Source organism: Tenrec ecaudatus, chromosome 6 (genome assembly GCF_050624435.1).
Source record: "Tenrec ecaudatus isolate mTenEca1 chromosome 6, mTenEca1.hap1, whole genome shotgun sequence".
NCBI classification, from domain to species: Eukaryota; Metazoa; Chordata; class Mammalia; order Afrosoricida; family Tenrecidae; genus Tenrec; species Tenrec ecaudatus.
This window is the reverse complement of record NC_134535.1, coordinates 63,557,066-63,581,982: the sequence shown is the minus strand read 5'-3', so window position 1 is coordinate 63,581,982 and position 24,917 is coordinate 63,557,066. Positions and strand designations below refer to the sequence as shown.

General features: G+C 38.1%; 1 protein-coding gene across 1 annotated transcript in view; it reads left to right on the top strand.

Annotated features, from left to right (window-relative positions):
* The window catches only part of CAND1 (cullin associated and neddylation dissociated 1), a 48,588-nt gene extending 26,615 nt beyond the window's left edge, over window positions 1-21,973 (top strand). The window contains exons 7-15 of the mRNA XM_075551323.1: window positions 714-859; window positions 6,543-6,835; window positions 9,507-9,648; window positions 10,064-11,557; window positions 12,425-12,520; window positions 16,982-17,151; window positions 17,424-17,588; window positions 20,577-20,684; window positions 21,417-21,973. Coding sequence (XP_075407438.1) covers window positions 714-859; window positions 6,543-6,835; window positions 9,507-9,648; window positions 10,064-11,557; window positions 12,425-12,520; window positions 16,982-17,151; window positions 17,424-17,588; window positions 20,577-20,684; window positions 21,417-21,641 — 2,839 coding nt within the window. The 3' untranslated portion in view covers window positions 21,642-21,973. The remainder of the gene's footprint in view (window positions 1-713; window positions 860-6,542; window positions 6,836-9,506; window positions 9,649-10,063; window positions 11,558-12,424; window positions 12,521-16,981; window positions 17,152-17,423; window positions 17,589-20,576; window positions 20,685-21,416) is intronic.
* The last annotated feature ends 2,944 nt before the right edge of the window (window positions 21,974-24,917 follow it).

Genomic DNA, 24,917 nt, shown 5'->3' with positions numbered 1-24,917 from the left:
CTATCCTAAGATAGAGGCAGAATACATCATCCAGAAACAGTGAATTTAATTCTTTTCACTAGATTTTATGTTTGCTTTGCTAAGTCATTCAGATGGCTAAGACAGTCATTGTTCACATGGACATCTTGGTTCTAATACTTTTTGAAAAGCTAAAGAAAAATTGCACGTTTACACACCAGAAGGCCAGATTTTGTTTTTGGCCAGAATTGACAGTCTTGAGAGCGCTTTGATTATTAACCTGCAGCAATCTCATCACTCTTATCTTTTAGAAGTGGCCGTACAATCACATCAAATTGTTAAATCAGAAATTATGTCTTTATTTGCTTGCCAAATGGGCATTTGCATATTCTATTTTCTCAGTATGTAACTAGAAGACAAACCCAGATGAAGGCACGCTTTGCATTCATGGTCACAGACGATCCAAGTTCATCTGATCTTAAGCTGTTTTTCACACTCACATTGAAGAGCTAGATGTCCCTGATTAACTGTGACATTCCTCGTTTGCTTTAAAAATAGTCCTAAATCGCAGAGATGTTAATATGAAAAAGTTGATGAAACATAATTTTAAAGGTAAATTTTAAAACATAAAGTCTATGAGTGTTGTAGAGGTTGAGCTAGACATTCTGTTAAAGCGAAGAAAACCTGGTTAAAGCAAAATGTGGCAGATAGTGAAATTAAGGAGAAGGTACAGTAATTCATTTTTTTCCCCTTAGATGTCCTAAGGAAGTGTATCCTCATGTTTCTACCATTATAAATATATGTCTTAAATATCTTACCTATGACCCAAATTATAATTACGATGATGAAGATGAAGATGAAAATGCTATGGATGCTGATGGTGGTGATGATGATGACCAAGGTATTTCACATTAAATAGAAGCAATATACTTGCTAAATTTTTGTGATAAACAGATTGATACAGAAGGGAAGCTGGTTTTTACCCCTATTATTGCTATTCATCATCGTTAAAATGGAAATGATACCAATATTCATCAATAACAAATTTTAAATTCTAGCGTATCTATGTAAACACTTTTTTTAGAAATTTTACTTTATTTATCATCAAACATAACAAAAATTATCACTCCAGAAGAGTGCACTTCAGAGAACAGGACTGAAGCTACAGCTCCGAGAGAGGAGCATATCTGATCAGAGCACGCAGAAGCAAACTAAGAAGGAAGGAGAGAGAGTGAAACACATTCTGGACCACCAAGTCCTGAAGACAGTATTCTTGTTCAAAGTAGCCAATGTACTGAGAGGACCATAGGGCCGGCCCACCACGAGACACACTTTCCCTCACCCATAGTGCTATGGGGGACAACACTAGAGACCCAGTGCGGGAATTGTGCTCAATCTGACCTGACCACAATGGGCCAACAGCAGCAAGTGGGGAGCAAAGCAATGAATTTCCTTGGAAACCAAAAATAGACTTTGGGGCCAGGGCGAGGCAACCCATCAGACTCCACCGTAAAACACTCCTAAAGGTCAACAAACAGATCTGGAACTATTTATAGAATTTTCTTTTCTTGTCCTTGTTGTTGTTGTTGATTTGTTTTGCTCTGTCTTGCTTTTTTGCTTATTAGTGTCTCTACATTTCTATCTAGATAAGATAGGTGAGATAAACAATCCCGAGGAAAAAACAAATGGGACCCACAGTTCCTTTGGTTGTGGTGGTGGGAGATATATAGGAGAGGGGGAATGGCAGGGGGCCTGTCAACCAATCCATGAAGAAGGGAACAAGTGAGTTAAAATTGATAGTGTGGAGGGCATAGGATGCCTTGTGGTGCTTGATCACAAGGGCAATATAGCTGAGATGAATTACCAAAACCCAAATGAAGACTGAACATGATAGTGGGACAACAGAAAAGATAAAGGAAATAACTAGGAGGCAAAGGACATTTATAGAGGTCTAAATATAGGTGTGTACATATGTAAATATATATCCGATGGGGAAATAGATCTATGTACATACATTTATATGTTAAGTATTAAGGTTAGCAGATGGACATTGGCCCTCTACTCAAGTACTCCCTGAACTCAAGAACACTTAGTTCTAATAACCTGAGATTTCAGTGATGCTCACCTTCCTGACACAGTTGCTGAAGACAAAATGATTGCATAAGTAAATGTGATGAAGAAAGCTGATGGTGCCCAGCTTTTAAAAGATATAGTGTCTGGGGTCTTAAAGGCTTGAAGATAAATAAATAACCATCTAGCTGGGAAGCAACAAAGCCTAAGTGGAAGAAACACACCAGCCTGTGTGACCATGAGATGAGTCATTGGGATTAGGTATCCGGCATCTAAGATCCAGAATAAAACATTGTATCAATGTGAATAAGGGGGAGTGCGAGCAGAGACCCAAAGCCTGTCTGTAGAAATTGGACATCCGGTTGCAGTATAGCACCTATGAAAAATACAACTTTCCTCTAGTTTTTTAATGCTGCCTCCCCCTGCTATGATGACCCCAGTTCTACCTTACAAATAGGCTGGATCAGAGCATGTGCACTGGTACAGATAAGAGCTGGAATCACAGTGAATATAGGACAGATAATCTCTTCAGGACCAATAATGAGAGTAGTGATACCAGGAGGGTAAGGCTAAGGTGAGGGGAGAAAGAAGGAACCGATTTCAATGATCTACCCAAAAAACCCTCCTCCCAGGTGGATAGACAACAGAAAAGTGGGTGAAGGGAGACAGCAGTCCGTATAAGACATGGGGGAGGGGGGAATTTTATAAGTTATCAAGGGTTCATGAAGGAGGGAGAGTGAGGTGATGGGGGAAATGATCTGAAACCTAAGGCTTAAGTAGAAAGAAAACGTTTGAAAATGATTATAGCAATGTGTACAAATGTACTTGACACGGCTGGGTGGGTGGGTGGGTGGATGGATGGATATAAGAGCTGCCAATAAAATGATTTTAAAAAGAGACAAATGATTATAAATGCTGTATTCAACAACTTAAACTACTCCTTAAACTTCTCTCGTGAAATCAGCATCTTGCCCTTCACTTAAGTTAATATTTATCTATCCTCTAATCTATTGCTTCATGCACAACACTTTTCAAAACTCCATGTGATGGAAAAAAGGATGTGGAAAATGCCTTTTTTTATTAAAAGTGGGAATACAATTGCCTTTTTTTGTACTATACGGGGAAAAAATTACGCCACTTTCTTTCTTGATCAGCACATGTATTTTGTTCTTAAAATTTTCTTAAAACGATGCAATGAAAACCAGTTGTACCTGTGAAATAGCACGTAGAGCAGTTTGTTGATTTTGAAAAGCGAATAGCTTGCTCTTAGAAATAGATGTTCATTTTATGAGTATCTTCGACATTATTTCTGAAGCTAAGATTGATGTCATAATTCAGTGGCTTGTGTTTTCTTCTGGAAAGGAATAGTGCTTTAAGGAGGGGGGTTACTCAAGTATAGTTGTTTGTACTTTCCTATTCTAAATGGGTAAGTTACTATAGCTATCGTGTAGGCTTCCTGTTGTTTTGGATAGTATTCTTTAGTTTGATTATGCTGTTTACAATGTGCTTTGCAAAGCACACAAGCTGTCTGTACAATTTGGTGGTGATTACATTTCTTGGGCTCTGCAGCTATTCTTGCCTCTTTTTCTGAGGTTTTCCTCCTTTAATAACAAACTCACCCCCATGTTTCACTTTGATCCCATGTAGTTTTTTTGTGTTTGTTTGTCTTGGTGTTTCCCCATATAGTTCTAAAAGAATGTGATGCCCAAAGCATTCTTTATTAGTTAAAGTTGCTACATATACTCTTGTTTGGCTTTAGAGAATATCTTGGAATATCTTTGTTTTATGGTTTAAAGATTATCTCAGGGCAATAGTTTCAGTTATCTGTTTACTCTCCTTGGCTTCAGGAAGTCTAGGTTCCATGACTATTTGAAATTTTCTTCGTTTCTTCCTTTTGAATAGGATTCTCACAGAGAATCTTTCATCTAAGTGTTTAGTAATGGTAGTTGCACAGTCACTGCCATCGAGTCAGTGCTGACTCATAGCAAGCCACCCCTTGTGGACTTCGGAGACTGTAACTGTTTATGAGAGTAGAACGTCCAGCCTTTGTCCAGTGGAGCTACTGATAGTTTCAAACTGCTGAACATGCGGATCACAGCCCAGCTTGTAAACTCTGTACTACCCGGGCTCCTCGATGGTCTTATCTAGGCACCATATAAATCTTGTCTTGTGGCAAATGTGGCGGTTCATGGAAGTAGTTGGTTTCATCTCTAAATGAAGAGATTTAGCTGTGACATCTGCACCATTAGAGCGATGAGAATGACTGACAACAACTAAAAGATAACATCGGCTGACCCCACAGTAGCTGCTGCCCAGTTCCTCTCGGTAATAGAATTCCTTAAAAGAGTAGACTCCCGTTTTTTTTCTCATTCTTCCTTGAACCCACTCATTTAATGATAGAAAAAGGTGATCAGTGACCTATGTGTTTTATTATTCATTCTTAATTGGTTTCCATAATGTCCTGGTTCCTAGCCTCGTCATTATTGCTTCTCCTCAGTCTTTTGTGCCAGTTATGAATAGCATTGACCACTGAACTGAAGCATATCCCACAGTCCGTCAATGGACACTGAACTGTAGCACTCTCATTCTCAGGTTGACCAGGTGGCTGCTTAAACATCGATAACCCGTTCTCTGAGGTACTCTCCACCGTTCAGCCTGTGTCTTTAGGGTTTCGGTCTCTCTGGTGTGCTCTGCGAAGGTCACTTGCTTGCACATCTCTGACCTAGGGCTCTCATCACATTGTAAGCCTTTTGTTATATGCCTTATACTGAGTCTGGAGATAAAAACATTGAATTTTATAAGGCCAATATTCACTGGCTATGTTTTGTTTTTGCTTGGCTAATGGAAGTCTCTGGTTGGTCTGTGTGGTCACTATGGTTGATTAAACTGAAATATTAGAGTGATTCAAAATGTTAGGATGATTCAAGTTCACCTAAAGCAGCGGTTCTCAACCTGTGGGCTGCAGCCCCCAAAGGAGATCCTTTCACAGGGGTCACCTAATTCATAACAGTCGTAAAATTTGAGTTATGATGTAGCAACAAAAATAATTTTATGGTTGGGGGGGTCACCACAACATGAGGAACTGTATTAAAGGGTCCCGGCATTAGGAAGGTTGAGAACCACTGACCTAGAGGTTTGGAAGGAGGCCTGGTGAGCTAATTATGGAAAAGCCACCATTTAAAAGCTTATTGGGTACGTTACTCTGCTGAAACACATGGGATCACCATGAGTTGGAAATGGCGCCACATAGCAAAGTGGGTGCGAGGAGACAGATGGAGAAAAATCAATTGGCAAGTAAACCAGTAAAGAGATGACATTGTCCCATGCTCTCACCCCCAAACCCCACTCCCGGTTCTCTCTAGATTTTATTTTAGCCTTAACTAATAATAACAAAAGCGTTAGTTGTAGTGGTTGGTTTTGTCCTGAGAACCACTAGTATTTTTGCCACCTTCTTGACTTTATGCTACCCAACTATTTCACTGATGGTATTAGAAAGAGATAATTTCTACAAATTTCGCACACCCAAAAAGTGACCACCTATCTACTAAACTATAAATGAGATGCCATTCTTAATACATTAAAGACCGGATATTTTAAAACTTTCAGTTTTTGAATATAAAATGTCTCACATTATTAAACAATATTTTGCAATGTATGCGGAACATTATTGCTTTTATGAGCTATAATCTTCATGAAATTATAAACTTATAAAAATGATCAACATAATCCATATTACTTTGAAAAATTAGAAGAATTAGGGCTAAGAATTTCTTCATGTCTTTTTGTGTCACAGGAGACCACTTGAGTGATGTACATGACGTACATTTCACTGAGGTTTGATCATGATCAGTGCACAACTCCTTTGCAAACAATTCAAACAAATAGTAACTATTGCATTTAACCAGAATGCACTAAAATGCTAAATAAACAAAAAGAACATGAAGACAGCAATCGAGTTTGATACATTCACCACTGATGTAAACACCTAAATAGACGAAGTAGTTAAAATATCTTCAAGAAGATGGCATTTGAAGGCAGCATGGTGTAGAAATCACGAGTTACCTCGTGATCCGTCCGTAACAGCTGGTGTGCAAAACACGAGTGAACTCTGGATCGGTCCACAATGTGTTAACTGCTTATACTTGGCGTATTGCTTAAGGTTTAGCATAAAGGAGGTTGGAGAAGACTGCCCTGTTGTCAAATGGGAAGACTTGTTAAAATTAAGAGAAAAATCTTGGAACTACCTTTTATACGGGAGTATAAGCCGACCCGAATATCAGCCGAGGCACCTAATTTTACCACAAAAACTGCATTTACAATGTGCTGAAAAACTCGGCTTATACATGAGTACATGCAGTATTCATATTTGTTCCTAAGAGCCTATCCATAAATTCAGTGAAACACGTTAGTCACGTATCAAACAAAGAGATTTCTTTTTCCTTCTAGAAAACTAATCACACAGTATCTCTTAATATATGCTCTCCTTGTGGTTAACTAATGACCTGTTTCTTCAGGGAGTGATGATGAATACAGTGATGATGATGACATGAGTTGGAAAGTGAGACGTGCAGCTGCTAAGTGCTTGGATGCTGTCGTTAGCACAAGGCATGAAATGCTTCCAGAATTCTACAAGACCGTCTCCCCAGCATTAATATCCAGATTTAAAGAGCGGGAAGAGAATGTAAAGGCAGATGTTTTCCATGCATACCTTTCCCTTTTAAAGCAAACTCGTCCTGTGCAAAGTTGGCTCTGTGACCCCGATGCCATGGAACAAGGAGAGACGCCTTTGACAATGCTTCAGAGTCAGGTTTGTTCACATTTGTAGTTAGAAAGTCAAGATCATAAATGTGATCTTATAGTAAATTATACTTTGATATATAACCTCAGGGGAGACACAATAGAACTGGAGCGATAGACCATCTCTACTCATTTATTAGCTTTGTCATCTGACATTTCACATTGAAATAGTAGAAAACAAAAATTTCTATCAGTCTTTTTGCATTAACAACACATCTGGGAGTAGCAAACACTGGCTGTGACGGTGAAGATTAGAGGTCATTTTAGCTGTGCTTACGATGATCAATGATCGGTGGTTTGGTAGTTACGTAAATGATACAGCCACTCTATTTTGTGATCTGAGGTGATGATCCCCCAGTTTTGAATAATGACCTAGTTTATAGAAACTTCTTTCCCCTAAACCTCATTAACTTCATTTGTCCTAAGAATTTACATACAGATGGCATAGTAGTTACACATTGGGCTACTAACCACAGGTCATCAGTTAAAACCATCAGCCCATGAGGGAGAAAGACAAGCCTTTCAACTCTCGTAAAGTTATAGAGGGGCAGCTCTACCCTGTCTTACATGGGCACTGAGTTAGAATCAACTTGTGACCCTGTCTTACATGGGCACTGAGTTAGAATCAACTTGATTGCGGTAAGTTTGGGGGTAGAAATACCTACTTTCCAAGGTAATGAGAAATGAGATGATCTCCACAGTTTTTTTGTAGTTTTCTTGATAAAACTTTCACATATGATATACTCTCATTGTTAAGTCGCTTTTTAAAAGGGTTGTATATCCATCATCATCAATCCGTTCTAGTGTTCCCTCCCTCCTCCACATTAATTTTTTGCCATCCATTTCCCTCCCCCGCCCCAACCCCACCCCTTCCTTCCGTGTTTCATGAACTGGAAAAACCTAACATAAGCAATAAAAAATAAAAACAAAATGAAGTCTGAAGAAAAAAAGTCATAATTTAAAGATGTAAAGATAATAAAGAAAAGCACATCAACAAAATTTCAAAAACCAGAGAAGATATTTCTGTCATGAAACATGCAAGAAATTTTTAAGCCTAGATCAAATTTAGGTTAGATCAAGAAGGTCAACTGACCAAGTTTCTCAATATACCACAGTTTGATCCACCACAGTCAGGTTTAAAATAGTTACTGTTCGATAGATAAACTGCTCAAGTCCCTTTCCTGGGGCCAGAAGGGATCTGGGCAGAGAGCATTTAGTGTAGTGCGCCTACCGTGTAGGTAATGCGTGATAGGTGCCGGTTTTTGTTATTAATAAATTATTGTATTGTAAGGCACTTTCCCCAAGCTCCTGAACATATTAGCTTAAAAACTCCCTATTTGTTGACTATTTTGTGTATGGTTGGAATTTTATTTCAGTTGTATTTTCAATAGCATTCCTCTAGGCTACATACTGTGTTCATTTTTAGAGATTATACAACAGTTGAGAGGAACTAAACATTAACTATGGGAGCAAGAACATCTGTATCAGTGGCTCTCAACCTTCCTCCTGCCACGACCCTTTAATACGGTTCCTCATGTTGTGGTGACCCTCAACCATAACATTATTGTCGTTGCTATTTCATAACTAAGTTTGCTACTGTTAAGATGCGTAATTCATTATCTAATGCGCAGGATGTATTAGGCAACCCTTTTGAAAGGGTCATTGGACCCCCAAAGGGGTCACGACCCACAGGTTGAGAGCCGCTGACCTATGTAATATACTATTTAAGTAGTGCAGTGATCAACCTAGTTATAACAGTTAACATTAATTGTAGGAGGAAGTGAGGTGGAGTATATGATGACATAAGGTATTAAATTAATGTGTGGAAACTACTGATAACATTTAGAGAAGTAAATAGTGTGGAAGCTTTGATGATCTTTTGGTAAATTAGGTATTTGCTTTTATGTGTAGTTTTGAGATCATTGTTCAATTATGGTTTAAGTCTGTATTTTTTAAAATCTCTGCCTTCTTTGCTCTATTGAAGCATTTTATTAGCTTTTTTATACCCTATGAGCCCTGGTGGTGTAGTGGGTTGCTAATGGGGCTGCCAGTTGCAAGGCCAGTAGTTGAAACCTACCAGCTTGCTCCACAGAGGAAAGACTGCTGGTCTTGTACAGAGCGATAGCCTCAGACCTCCACAGGGGCAGCTCTGCTCTTTATTATGAATCAGAATTTACTCAGTAGGGGTGAGTTTGGTTTGGAGTTTTTAGTTCTGTATCTGAGGCATCAATCCCTATTTGGTATGATTGATTGACAGATTATGAGATTTGGGAATGATTTCATTTAAACATCAGACTAGGGTTAAAAAAACCGTAAGGGTTGCTTTTTCCATAATTTGTCTTTTTCTCCCTCTTTAAGGGTTTTCGGCACTATTTTTGCCAATGTACCATTAGGTCCTACAATTTTAGTTGAAAATGTCTAATTGATTATTAGATATCATAATATCTTAGTTGATTCGATTTCTATTGCCAGTATCAAGCAAATAAAGTTAAGAGAGCAGTTAATAACATTCAACAAATTTTGTTCACATGTTCTCATTAGCAATAACAGTACATAGGTGAAGTTATGAAGTTAATTTATAAAAATACATTTTTCCCTTTCTCCTCTTCCCCCAAATTCATGTTTAATATATTGTGGGAAATACTGGTGCCAACCAACTAATGAGTATGTGGTAATTACAGGTTCCTAACATTGTTAAAGCTCTTCACAAGCAGATGAAAGAAAAAAGTGTGAAGACCCGACAGTGCTGTTTTAACATGTTAACTGAACTGGTAAACGTATTGCCTGGGGCTCTAACGCAACACATTCCTGTACTTGTACCAGGTACGAGAGTAATAATAAATTCCTTTGGGGGTTGATTATAGATTTTTTTTCTTTTACTAATTAAGCCTTATCTAAGTTTGAAATTGTTTTCTTCAAAAAGAAAACGTGTTAACAATTTCTGTCTGCACATATAAGGGGCCTTTAAAAAGTTTGTGGAAATTTTTCATAATATTCTAATTCAGTTTTTCTAAGAACTTTTTGAAGTTCCCTAATGGAATTGACTTTTTAATATACTTGAGCTCCTGAAATAGGAACTTGCAAGTAAAAGTTTAAAAATTGTTTCTCTGATGGTGATTATGATTTGAAGAATTTTTACTGTTACCGGCTTTTAGAAGGTGGAAGGTTAGCAGAATTTGATGACTTGTCTTTCAATATACACAGATGTGATTGGGATTTTTTTTGTTTGGCTTTTTAGGAATCATTTTCTCGTTGAATGATAAATCAAGCTCATCGAATTTGAAGATTGATGCTTTGTCCTGCCTATATGTAATTCTTTGTAACCATGCTCCTCAAGTCTTTCATCCTCATGTTCAGGCTTTGGTCCCTCCAGTGGTGGCTTGTGTTGGAGACCCATTTTACAAGATTACATCTGAAGCACTTCTTGTGACACAACAACTTGTCAAAGTAATCCGTCCTTTAGACCAGCCTTCCTCGTTTGAAGCGACTCCTTACATCAAAGATTTATTTGCCTGTACCATTAAGCGGCTAAAAGCAGCTGACATTGACCAGGAGGTCAAGGAAAGGGCTATTTCCTGTATGGGACAAATTATTTGCAACCTCGGAGACAACTTGGGCTCTGACTTGCCTAACACACTGCAGATTTTCTTGGAGAGACTGAAGAATGAAATTACCCGATTAACCACAGTAAAGGCATTGACTCTGATTGCTGGGTCACCTTTGAAGATAGATTTGAGGCCTATCCTGGGAGAAGGGGTTCCTATCCTTGCCTCATTTCTCAGGAAAAACCAGAGAGCTTTGAAACTGGGTACCCTTTCTGCCCTTGATATTCTCATTAAAAACTACAGCGACAGCTTGACAGCTTCCATGATTGATGCAGTTCTAGATGAGCTCCCTCCCCTGATCAGTGAAAGTGATATGCATGTTTCTCAGATGGCTATCAGTTTTCTTACCACGTTGGCAAAAGTGTACCCCTCTTCCCTTTCAAAGATAGGTGGATCCATTCTCAATGAGCTCATTGGACTTGTGAGATCACCCTTGTTGCAGGGAGGAGCTCTTAGTGCCATGCTAGACTTTTTCCAAGCTCTGGTTGTCACTGGAACAAGTAATCTAGGCTACATGGATTTGCTGCGCATGCTGACGGGGCCAGTTTACTCTCAGAGTACAGCTCTTACTCACAAGCAGTCTTATTATTCCATTGCCAAATGTGTAGCTGCCCTTACTCGAGCTTGTCCTAAAGAGGGGCCCGCTGTAGTAGGTCAGTTTATTCAAGATGTCAAGAACTCGAGGTCTACGGATTCCATTCGTCTTTTAGCACTGCTCTCTCTTGGAGAAGTTGGACATCACATTGACTTAAGTGGGCAACTGGAACTGAAATCTGTAATCTTAGAAGCCTTCTCATCTCCTAGTGAAGAAGTCAAGTCGGCCGCATCCTACGCATTAGGCAGCATTAGTGTGGGCAACCTTCCTGAGTATCTGCCATTTGTCTTACAAGAAATAACCAGTCAACCCAAGAGGCAATATCTTTTGCTGCATTCATTGAAGGAGATCATTAGCTCTGCATCAGTGGTAGGCCTGAAACCCTATGTCGAAAATATCTGGGCCTTACTGCTGAAGCACTGTGAATGTGCAGAAGAAGGAACTAGAAATGTTGTTGCTGAATGTCTGGGCAAGCTCACTCTGATTGACCCAGAAACTCTCCTGCCACGGCTGAAGGGTTACTTGATATCAGGTGGGTACTCAGCTTTTCTGATGTAAAGAATTGTGTTTTACTGACAGTTTGTTGCTTTGATTGGTGCCTAACGAAATTAGAATATGTCTGTATTTTGTTACATGTGGAAGCTGAGTACCGTATATACTCGAGTATAAGCTGACATGAACATCAGCCCAGGCACCTAATTTTACCACAAAAATTGCATTAAAATGTGCTGGAGAACTTGGCTTATATATGAGTATATACGAGTATATACACATATATATGAGTGTATACAGTTACTATTGTGTTACGATATGGAGCCTTATGTAAATGACATTATTTGTTAAATAGAATTGGGTTTAAGTTGATAAATCTGTTCTAGTTTGTAAGGTCTTATTTTAAATGTTACTATTTGGTCTTAAAAGATAAATAGCTCTTAAATTAGGAGCTTGCTACACCATATCTTTTTAAATTGGTGAATGAATATAATTTAAATGCAGGTTCCTAGAAGAATCTTCAGATGTTTAGCTGTCTTGATCAACTAGAAGGAAATTATGGGCATTCGTTTTTAGCAATTGCTCTGTTTTAATAAAATTTCTAAGGTCACATTATCGTTTCCCTCTTGTGGGGGTTAGATGCTCCTCTGCCGCTCCTTTTGTCTCTCTTCTCAGAGGACATTGGTTCTTTTGAAATCTAATAAGAGTTTTTTCTTTCCCGAGTTTGGTCAACTTTGTTTCTTTTGTGCCCCAAGAGCAATAAGAAAGAATCCCCTTCATAGCCAAAGAGAATTTTTGGGGTTCGAATGAAAGCACAGCTGTTATTTGGAGTGATTTGAAAATGATAAAGTTTTTTGTTTGTTTGTTTGTTTACATACCAAGAGACTTGTGGTTTATTTTTAATTAGGCTCCTCGTATGCCCGAAGCTCAGTGGTTACAGCTGTTAAGTTTACAATTTCTGATCATCCACAACCTATTGATCCACTGTTAAAGAATTGCATAGGTAAGTGGGGAATAAAGGTGTACTGGTTAACTACTATTTTGAAAGAGTTATTGTCTACAAAATTTAAATGTTCAGCAATTGAAAAATGACTGTAATCATAAGAATCTGATCATTGTTTCATTACAAAGACAGTTGATAATTGTAGGTTTGAGTACTTTTGCATATACCCCGTCACCCCATTTTTTCCAGTGATTTTGCAAATACTTGTAGTGACTGCATTAGTATAGCATGATGGATTCCACACCTTAGCTGATGTACCCTAGTGGTATGGTGTTTAAAGTTCTTGTCTGCTGATTGAAAGGTCCGTGTTTGGAACCAAGCGTCAGAGCTTGGAACTCAACCAGCTCCTCCATGGGAGAGAAATATGGCAGTCCGCTTTCATGAAGATTTACAGCCTTGCAAAGCCTAGGGAGCAGCGCTACTCTGACCTATATGACTGCTTATGAGTTGAAATCAATCATCAGAAGTGGATTTCTTCTTTTTAAGCTCTAAGTTACAGAATCTATTAAAAGAGGTTTGTTTTTTTTAAAAAAATCATTTTATTGGGAGCTCATACAACTCATCACAATCCATACACACATCCATTGTGTCAAGCACACTTGTACATTTGTTGCCATCATTATTCTCAAAACATTTTCTACTTTAGCCCTTGGTGTCAGCTCATTTTTCCCTCCTTAACCCCACTCTCCCACAAACCCTTGGTAATTTTTAAATTATTATTATTTTGCCATGTGTTACACTGTCTCATGTCTCCCTTTATAGAAGGGTCTTTATAAATCCTTTAACATCAAAAATTTTCAAAGACTTGGAGGTAGAAGTCAGCTCTATCTTAGGCCACAATGTCTTTTTATTTTTCTACCTTAAGTATTTCTGGTTTTCTCATTTATAAATGTTGGGGTGAGGGAGCTCCATTACTTGAATGAGTCCTCAGGAACTACTTGGGAGTGTGGGAAATATTACAGAGAGACAGTGGGGCATGGGCTCCTCGTCCGATATCAGGACTGAGAATGTTTTCCAATGGGTATATATAATGGGGCATATGCATCATACAGCTAACATTGTACATAGTCAATGGGTGTTATAAGTGGGTAGGATAATAAGCAAGCAATGAGATGAGTCATCGACTTGACCTAGTGCTAGGTGACCTCAGATCCTCCACCAAGGGGCCTTCACCAGGGGGTTGCTACAGTTACAGTGGTTTGGTTATAGAGCCTGATTGCTCATTGCCATCCAATTGATTTTGACTCCGTGACTGTAGAACAGAGTAGAATGTCTCCATGAGGTTTCTAAAGTTACAAGCTTTATGGCAGTAGACTGCTAAATCTTTCTACCAGGTAGCAGTTGGTAGTTTCGGGACATTGGTCTTTTGATTCACCCACTGGGCCACCAGGGCTTCTTTACATTTGTGATTAGGTCCAGCACAGTCAGTGCCAACGCAGTGACCTTCCTTCTAGCAGAGCAGAGCACTACCTGCTTACGGGTCCCGATAATTGTTGCTGTTTAAGCCCCTTGTTGCATCTTTTGTGTCAGTCTGTCTCGCTGAGGGGTTTTTTCTTTTTCTATGATCTACTTGATGAAGCGTGATCGTCTTCTGATGGACTGTTATAATATGTGCAAAGTACATGAGACAAAGTCTTGCTGCCTTGGCTGCTTAGGAGAATTGTGGCTTCTGAGACAGAATTGTTCTTGTGGTATATTTAATATTCTTTGTCAACACTGGGACTCTTTGCTACCTTATATGCCCAATTGAAATTCATTTTGTTGACTTTGGTCCCTCCTCCCACCTTATTTTTAAATTTGAAATCTCTAAAAATGTTAACTTTCACTGTTTAATAGTCTTTTGAATCAATTCTATTTGGTGATGTGTGTGTTGAGAGTGACCTAAAATAACTAATAAATAGAGAAAAATGACTGATCCATCAAACTGGCCTAAAGCTTCCTCTTAGATGTAATTGAATTTCATTCAAGCTGTTATTATATTCTTTATTGTTTTAATTAACATCTTCCACTTCACAAAGGGGATCTTTAGGAATAGCTATAAGATGGAAACATCTCGTAGATAACGTTGGGTAGAGTAATTTTAGAAGGACTAAGAGGAGCTAGACCAGAATGACTAGTAATAACTCTATTCCAGTACAGCTAAGAATGGGCCTTTAGGATTTCTAAGATTTATAGCTTCCTTGTATTTTAGAGTTGCTATCACTGGTTAAATATGAGGGGGTACACCCCCCCCCCCAAAAAAAAAGCCAGTAAAAACCTCCGCTGTGCAAAGTATTCTCGGTATGCATTTTCCCTACTAGGTGAGCATTGGAAAACTTTTTTCGGAGTTAGTACGTCCAGTGCCGTCACCTGGGAAGGTTTTAGCTGTCACAGTGAAGTCTTTCATAAAAGCAATTTCACTTGAACCTCAACTTTTTGTGATGTTTGATTTAAGAGAAAAGCATGTGGCTGTGAAATTTTGTTTCCTGCTGCTCAGGGGCAAAATACCACAGAAACTGTTATAATATTGAACACAACTTACACTGACAGTCCTATGGGAAAACTCAAGTGTACAAGTGGTTTTCTTGTTTCAAAAAACGTGAAATGTCACTTGATGACAAACCTTGTTCTGGACATCCATCAACTTCATGAATGAATGAAATGTCAACTTGGAGTTTGTCCCACCAGGTCACACTGTTAATCCAGCTTCCTATTTAGAGGATCTGCAAAGATAGTGTAACAGTGTGGGACGAAAAAGGCTTGATTTGTGGCAGGCGGGGGACTGGTTTTGCAACCAGTTGCAACAATCCATCTGTTCACGCAGCCATCTCGGTGCACCAGATTTTGGGGCAAACACCAGCGTGCCTCTCTTGCCCCATGCACCTTACTCACCTGACCCTACTCTGTGCCTCTTCTTTTTGTTTCTGTGAATGAAGAGGGACGTGGAAGGACAGTGATTTGACGATGTAGAAAAGGTGAAGAAAAAAGCACACCAGAGAGGTGCTGTCACTCTCCAAACAGATGAGTTTGAAAAATGTTTCCAAGAATGGAATTGCAGATTTGACATATAATTAATTGTTTAAATAATAGAGAATACTTTAAAGGTGATACAGTTGTTTGTAAAAAAAATTAAATATTAGGTTAAATTCCAGGGTTATTTTTTGGGGGGTGGGGGACCCTTCATATATCCTGGCATTAGTTGGACTCAAAAATCCTCAGAACTCCAGGAGGAATCGAGGACCCCGGCAGAGAAGTTGTACTATTTTGCAGTGTTCGGGGAGGGGAGGGGAGGGGAGTGGTGGTGGCACATGTAGAGGAATGAGAAAAGGGGATGGCGATTCACAGTAAGGGCACACAGGCCCAGTTCGAGGGCTACTGCAGTGACCCAGAAGTAACAACTCCTACGTGAGCGTGTAAGAATACAAACACGTATTGGAGAAGAGTCCCTTATTTTCCCACCTCGATTTTTGCTTTGTTAGTTATTTACATTTTCAATTCTGTTTAAGCTGAGACAAAGGAGGAGGTCTCGTCCAGGTTTTAGATACCTCATTCCGGAATGACATCAGTCCACCAAAGAGCATCATTGCTATTGTTAAGCAGGTGGTTATTCTAATCTAATTCAGGGTCTGTGACTGGACATTCACCACCAGGCAGCCTTCTGGGGTCAAGGAATTAACGAGCACTGTACTACAAACCTAGTAGCACTGGTGGCATAGTAGTATGGTGTCGGCCTGCGAAATGCAGGGTCAGCAATTTGAGACCACCAGCCACTGAAGGAGAAAGATGGACTCCTTACTTTTCGTAAAAACTTACACTCTCAGGAACTCACAGGGGCAGTTCTACCCTCTCCGGTAGGGTCAATGTGAGTCTGGATACATTTAATTATCTCCAAAACTAAATTATTATTGCTTTAATCTAAACCTTTTGAGCATCTACCTGGAGTTTACGAACCTATGGTACCTGGAACTGTAAACTTCATCATTTTAAAAAGCTAAGTCTTCTGACATCTCTCCCTTTCCCCGCCATATATTTTAAAATGTTGCTGGTGGTAATGTTAAGACCACATAATAGCTCCGTGTAAGGAATAGGCAAGTTCGAGACATTGTTCAACAGTCTTGTTTGTTTTATCAAATATACTTAAAAGGTTTATCATCTCATTTTCGAGACCAGGAACAGGCTCATGACTACAGTAACTGGCCCACCATTAACTAGAATAACTTGATTCACCATCATCTGTAAAAGACTTTGTGGACTTGTGCTCCAACCCCTTTTCATTTTAGTGAGAGCGGGTTATCATTGAAAAATTAGGCAGTTGAAAATGATAGTTTTATTACTGCCACAAGAAATAACATTGATTCGTTTAATTTATCTTCAGGTTCTGCCATGGTTTTCATTGAAGAAAAATAATAATAAACTATTAACTTAGAAAAAATATGTAATATATATTATATTTTAAAACTATCATAACTGATACTCTTTCAGGTGATTTCCTTAAAACATTGGAAGACCCAGATTTGAATGTAAGAAGAGTCGCCTTGGTGACATTCAATTCAGCAGCCCATAACAAACCGTCATTAATAAGAGATCTTTTAGATACTGTCCTTCCACATCTTTACAATGAGACAAAAGTCAGAAAGGAACTTATAAGAGAGGTACGTGGTTTAGATTACACAGCTTATTTAGCCTTATCTTTGACCTTTAAACTTTTTTTGTTGTAATAAAATACATACTCCCATCAAATTGAAATTAATTATATCCATAATTTTGCATCCATCATCACTATCTTATTTCTAAAACTGTTTCATCATTTCATACTATTAGAAAGTCCTACACCCCTTAAGCACTCGTTCTTTATTTTCTTCATTTTGGTTTGCATTCTTGTGTTTTTAAAATGCAAACTCACATACTCTTTCTTTTTTAACAGGTGGAAATGGGTCCATTTAAACATACAGTTGATGATGGCCTGGATATTAGGAAGGCCGCTTTTGAGTGTATGTATACACTTCTAGACAGTTGTCTTGATAGACTAGATATCTTTGAATTTCTAAATCATGTTGAAGATGGCTTGAAGGATCATTATGATATTAAGGTAAGATGTGTCTTTTCACACAAGGCTTTATAAGAAGAGTTTACCTTCTTGCAGTGGCTTTCAGCCCTTATAATTTACTTACATATAAGTGAGAAAATTAGGTTGGCTCGTGATTTTAGTAAGTGTGATGTAAGCTAAAATGTATACAGGTAATAAACCAGTTGGCTGTCGAATTGATGCCAGCTTACGGCAACCCTGATAGGTGTCTGTTAAAACTGCTCGCCAGCGTGTTCAATGCCTGAGACCTTTCTGAAGTAGCTCACTGTAACTCAACCTGGGCAGCCTTTAAAAGTAATAGTACAATAGTGTAGCAATACTTGATCTACAGGGGAAAAAAAAATCCCAAAACTTTTTCATTGGAAGAAGTCATGTTTAAATGGACGGAAGAGAACACTTTTTTCTTTCAACCCATTTTATTGGCCTAATCCATACAAAATACCACCCAGTAGTTCAGTTATGTCAGACATTGTTGTATAGTTGCTACCACAGTCAGTTCCTTCTTGTACTCCTTTCCCTAAACCCCCCACCGCCCCTGCCACACACCCCATGGGCCCTAATTCTAGTGATTGTCTCTGTAGATTCACCCATCCTGGGTTTTATGTACTGAGAAACACATAAAAGTCAAGGAGGCTACCGACAATGTCAAACTACAACAGAGATAAACCCCAGTGTGGAAAAAAATCCACACAAAAAAATATTAAAAGCCAGATCAAACTTAAAAGTATCAAAAGGGAGATCAGATGACGTTTTAATCATTTCAATCAGAGTTAACATTTTAAGTTATAGTCATTTATGCAATACTCTTCTGATACCCAGGTTATTCCCATCCCTCAATTAGGATTAGAGGGAAATCAACAAAGGATTATTCCCTGTGTAAACCCTGCAAATGTTACTTTGGGCTTCCAAAAAACATCTCCTCCAGAATCGCACAGTGCAGTCTCTGATACTACTACTTCCTTCGGGATTTGGATCGTATAATACAGTCCTTGGCTCTCAGATGTTGGTGTGCTTCCATGTGGACATAGTTGACGTTGCACTTAGAGGGTTGCTTGTTTGAAAACAAGCCTTTAAGTCCCCAGATGTTATTCTTTAATAATGCTTTTATTCTTAATGCACCATTTAATTTCTTCTCTACACCTGCTCTAGCACCCCTATCTTCCCTGTTTCCTTCATGAGTATGATTTTTGAGGAGGACCATGTCATAAGAACTAATTGTTCTTAGATTTTAGCTAAGATTAAGTTCGAGCCCCAAATCCATTCCTGAATCTGATTTTTAAATGCCTCTGGTTAAAGACATCTTTAACCTTAAAGACATCTTTGTTATTTTATGGTAGAGAGTCTTCTCAGGCATTTCCCTGGAACAATCTGACCTTTATATGTCATTGATTAGCCCATGGTAATAATTTTAAAAAAAATTTAAGAAAGGGAGAATAGACAAATATAGGCTTAGTACAAATTGCAATATATAGATTATTGACTAGTACAGAATAAATCTTTATGGGACTGGACACTATTTACATAAACAATGGGAGTTGGTCTTCAGGCAGTTCACTGTTAATGTCAGACATAGTCTACCAGAATAATACATATCTAAATGTAGCAAACAGGGCCTTCAAGTAATAAGTAAATGTTAGTCTGTCTACTGACAGTTCACTACTCTTGGTATAGCAGTGTTCTGCTTGTTCTCACACCACGTAGTTGCAGTCTCAAGTCCTCAGTTTACAGGTGTGTTAGGGTAGAGCCCAGTTCATCTACTAGGGTTTCCACCTTCCACCAGGGTGTGGCCTTCAGCACATACTGTGCCCCTTGAAGTTCCAGGGTTCAGTTTTCCAGTGTTCTGTGACACGACCTAGAGAAAACATTGTTTTATTCCAGGTATATTTGTCTTAAAGTTGGTTGTATGAGGGGGCCTCTGCAGTTGTGTGAAAATTGCATTATTTATTCCATTTCCCTATGAACGTTTAAAACATCCTAGTAATGAGTACTGTTGGAAGTGTGTCTTGGTGGAACATTGTCTTGGTTCAGAATTCTTGTGAACTCTCTGGTCTAATGACCAGTAACTTCGTGTATATTGCTTACTGGAATGAGTGGGTGTTCTTTTCTTATGTAAATACACTGGGCTTAATGTCGAGTTTTTCTTAAAGCAAGTTATGGAAAACTGTCTTCAGATATGCCATATATACTTGAGTATAAGCCGACCCAAATATCAACCGAAGCACCTGATTTTATCTCAAAAACTGCATTTAAAATGTGCTTTTTAAAAACCCTCGGCTTATACATGAGTATATACGGCATGCAGAACAATCTTTGTAGAGCATGAGCTGTTCTCATGGCTGCTTTATATGTGCTTATGTGTATTTCAAATGTGCGTACTAGACGAGTGCTTTTTGAAACTAAGAAATGTATTTAGGACTTGTGGCTGAGCAGGCAAAACGTTTAGTTGAACAGTACTTCAGGTGTTCTACCAAAATTCCAATTCTTACGTTTCCTTACGCCGTGACCTTTCTAGAACTTAATGAGGGTACTCCTGTGAGTTTTTAGTTGAAGGGGACAGTGATTACAAGTTAATTTGTTTTTTTTATGTGGGTTAATATGAATGAGCCATTTCTTTCAGGAAAATTTGAGTGGAAACTTCCCCTAGTTCTGGTATTCATGAGAGCTACCCCAGGGGGTTTACTAAAACTTACTGAGTCTGCGAGCCCACCCATTTCTAAATAAACATCTCTGAGGACGTTTCTACAGCTCCCCAGGTGACTCTTGTGCATTCAAGACTGAAAACACTTTTCCAGTTCTGCACTCAGACTGCATGAGAGATACAGTCTTGCCAGTGCTTATACCTCAAATTCCTTGAGTCGTCCTGTTTGTGATTCAGAGTGGCGAGTCCATTAAAGTGAAGCTTCGGTGTGCATAGTAGTCATGTTTGTCAGAATTTGAACCTTGTTTGTAGGAAACAATGCAAAGTCTAATTTTTTTTAATATTCCTAATAGATGCTAACATTTTTAATGTTGGTAAGACTCTCTACGCTCTGTCCAAGTGCAGTCCTGCAGAGGTTGGACCGACTTGTTGAGCCACTACGTGCCACATGTACAACTAAGGTAACCATTGCTATAGCAGCATCAACTTAGGCTAGAGCATGGTGCAGTCAAGATTGCTACTTAATTCAGTACTCTAGTTATTCAGATCTAGTAAATAGGAATGTTTTCTGAAACTAAGCACTGTTCAACCATGGTATTCTGAACTGGTTTTGATCATTGCTGTAACAATTTGACATGCTTTAAAATACTGATGTGGAGTAAAGAGCGCTTGAGTCACAAAAAAAGAAGTGTGTTTCATTCCACTTCTGGTTGGCAGAGGTTTTGTGTGAGAGTGGTAGCAGTGAGGTAGACTTTTGGGAGGAGAGTGGATTTGTTTTAGGTTTAAAAGGTGAATGAAAGCTTTCTGTGTAAGAATAATTAGACACAGAGAGACATTCAGATGTCAATGAATGGTTGTTTTGAGGAATACTAAAGCAATTTCTAGAGAAGTTTTTGGCAAGAGCTAGAGTCTGGCGTGTTAAGCAGATAAGACTCTGGATTCTACTCTTTGTTTTAACCTTGATGGCTCTCAATTTTCTGTTTGTATAGGGGTCTTTGTGTAAATCCCCTTGAAAGAAAAACCAAGCCACTATTTGTCTTTAAAAAAAAAATAGTATTCTTGGAATATAATATGCTTTGGGAGCCAGCCTAGAATTGCTATGCTTTATTCACCATTGAGAGATAGCACATGTTTACACCTTGTTGTGTCAGAGCTTTCCACAGCACATCATCTGACGTGGCTTCACATTGCAGGTCAAGGCAAACTCGGTGAAGCAGGAGTTTGAGAAGCAAGATGAACTGAAGCGGTCTGCCATGAGGGCAGTAGCAGCACTGCTGACCATTCCAGAAGCAGAGAAGAGCCCTTTGATGAGCGAATTCCAATCACAGATTAGCTCTAACCCAGAGCTGGCGGCCATCTTTGAAAGTATCCAAAAAGATTCGTCATCCACTAATTTGGAGTCAATGGACACTAGTTAAATGTTTGTTCAATGCGGGGACCATTACATTGACCATGTGATGCACTGAATTGACAGGTTAATCATAAGAGATGGAAAGAGAAGTGTCTAAAGACTTCAAAATGTTCCATCCCCCCCCCATGAAGACAGTTTGGCTTTCTTCCATTGTTGCTTTTGTAGCATTTATTTCAGAAACACGTATTTCCATAAGCCAGAGGTTGTGAAACCACTAATGTTTTAGTGGTTTAGGACATTTTAAATGGAAACTAAAAGTTAAGATTTATGGACTATGGAGATAAGGTCCAGTCTCTATTTACCCTGTAACAAACATTTAGGATTAAAATGTTAAAATTTTGTGACCATGAATTTCTTTCTTTTATAAATCTTATATTTTAAAAATCAAAAACCCTGCAAGACTTAAACCATATATCTCTTCCTCGTATAATTTTTTTTTTGTTTTGGCAAGATATTTTGATTGTTGGCTGGCTAGGAAACATTTCAGAGGTTGGCAGTTTAAAGAAACAGTCATTGTCGATTTTTAAGTATGAGGCTAAGAATTTCCCTGTTGCACATACTGATTTTGCATGAGCAAGTGTATGACTATGTATCTGTAAAGCAGCATGTGCAGATTATTCATAATACAAAAGTTAAAATAAGTATTAGTGCAATGTTCAGATATTTATTTTTGCACAGAAAACACATATCTGGAGAAAGAAGGAAGTAAATTTTGAGACTTTGCAGATGCTTTCAGCAAATGAAGTCACAATAGCAACTTGCCACTTTTTTTTATTATAAATTTTCTTACACATCTAAACTTGGGATATTTAAGTGCTCAGTTTTTTCTCAGTTACCCATTTGTGTGTTTATGTGTGTGTGTGTGTCTCTACTTTTATTCTTAAAGTCAGGTTTTTCTTTCATTCTCTTAGGATCTGGATCTGTCTGAGGATACAAATACTGTGTGTGCTTTTGGAGTTTAATTTGAGGAAAATTCTGAAGTCAGCACCAGTTTATTTACTGGTTTTTAAGACTGTTTCCCTTTTAGTTCAGGTACATTTTCTCCCACTTTCTCTGTAGAGCTAATTTACATACTGTGTTTGGTGGGTGTTGCGTTGACTCCTTTTCCTGGTAAAGGCTCTGTGCTCTTTGCAGTACTTTTTAATGTCAGCTATGTTTTAATTTTAACATAACCTTCACTGAGTTCATTTCACACTAGCTTCCAACGGGTGGCGCTCCTCTAACAGTAAGAATTAACGTCTGAAAATCAAAGACATCTAATGCTGTGCAAACATACTTCACATGTTTTGAAAGAGGCAGCTGTGAAATCGGGTGACCAATTTTAAGCAATCAGATATTGAAAAGCTGCACCCTTATTTTTGAAACTGTGAATTGGAAATACTTTTCCTGCTGTATTACCTGCTTGAACATCTGGATCTGCAGCGATTTTATTGGTGACAGTGTGGTTATTAGAGTACTCGCTCGATTTCAAATGTTCAGATGATAATGCATAAGAAATGTGCTGTCACTAAGGCTTTTGACTAGTAAATTGACACGGACCCCTCCCTACATGCAGTTGGTGCCATTTCCAAATGTGGCTGTGATACTCTTGATACCATAATTTGCATACAGCTGTAATAGAAATTTATTTTAAGATGTTAGTGTATTATGTACTATGCATATACCGTGGAAATAGATGTGGATATATTTAAATATTTGGTTACATTGTTTCACAATAAATTACAATACTGCAGGCTCTAGGACAAATAGAGGATTGACATGCAATGTTGTGTTAATTGTCCAAAGTTAAATCCAAATATTCTTCATGCATAGGATTTCTTTTTATTTGTTTTGTTTAACAGCAAAGGTGTTTTTATTTTAGTTTTGCTGATTCTCACAAACCAGCTGGGTTTTCAGCTGACTGAAATGCTGTCTTTTGATACAAAAATGGCCCTTTCTAGTAGTAGATCAGGTTTCAGTGTGTGTGTATACACCTATATAGTAAAAGTAGTAACAAGAAAGGATTGCTCTGATTTTAAATGCCGCGTCTTCCTGATTGCTTAATCCCTAGCAGGGCTGTCATCCAGATCCTGGGCTGGAAGTGGCGGAGTGCGATCCAGCCGTGGACTGTCACTCCTGCTTCCTGCTGCAATGACGTTCTGCTTACTGATTTATCACTAAGTTACTCGTAGGAAGCTACCTGTTCCCTGTCTTTCATAAGGAGAGTTTGTTAGCTGTGCCTTCCTGGATATCTTTTAAAGGAAAGTTCAAGATACAGTTGCGTTTGGAGATTAGGTTGATATATGAAATGAAAATACAGCAGAAAGAAAATTGGTAAGGCAGGACCTAATCTAAAAATTGACTTACTGAGGTATCAGTACATTTTTGGTATGATGTTTGCATATTGAATTTTCAAGATACTTGACCTGTGGGAATAAGAGAACTCTTAAAAAATGGGATATGGTGACTTCACAATTTGGCTTTCAAAATCATTGTATGTAGTCTTTTACCAAGCAGCTGGTAAAGAAAAAAATAACACATATCTAATTAGCTAGTTTTAGGAAATGTTCTGACATCTTTATAACTAGACCAATCTCAGACTTCATTTGAGTATAATGTTGAAAAGATGAAATAAGCAAAATCCTCTGCCAGTGAGAAATTGAGTTAACTAAAATTAATGAGTAAGTATTAAACCTTGTAAGCAGTATCTGACCATATGACAGTATATAACAACACTTAACCCATGAAGAATTAGCAGTAATAATTTCTTCCCAAGTGAAATTTCAAAAAAAACATAAATTACTAAAATTACCAATCTAGAAACTATGGTTAGTAAATGTTTTGATATTTCTTAAAATGATGTGTTCAACAATTAATAATTTAGGTTCTATATCTGTCTTAAATTGAATCTTAATTTTTAAAATGATCAGATATATACCTCATTGAAAATCTTGCTCAATCTACAACGAAACATTGACAGTACAGTAACAATTTATTTACTATTTAAAACAAATTCTGTTTTTAACTGATTTCTCCAGCTAAATTACTTTGATAATTTTCAGTTCCAAAAATGAAACAGTGATAAAGTGTTTGGAAATGGATGCCAAACGTTGACATGGTGGTAATTTTCTTAAGAAAGATACGAAATGAAATTGCATTTCCCCTTTTCAAAATTGTGTGCTTCTTGTTTTCTGATTAGTAATTGAAACAAGACTTTGTGAACACCTGTACTATATGTACTTTAATTTTTTCAGCAATATGTTTTGCTCTTTTTAATTTATAAAGTTAACTTTAGCTCCAAATA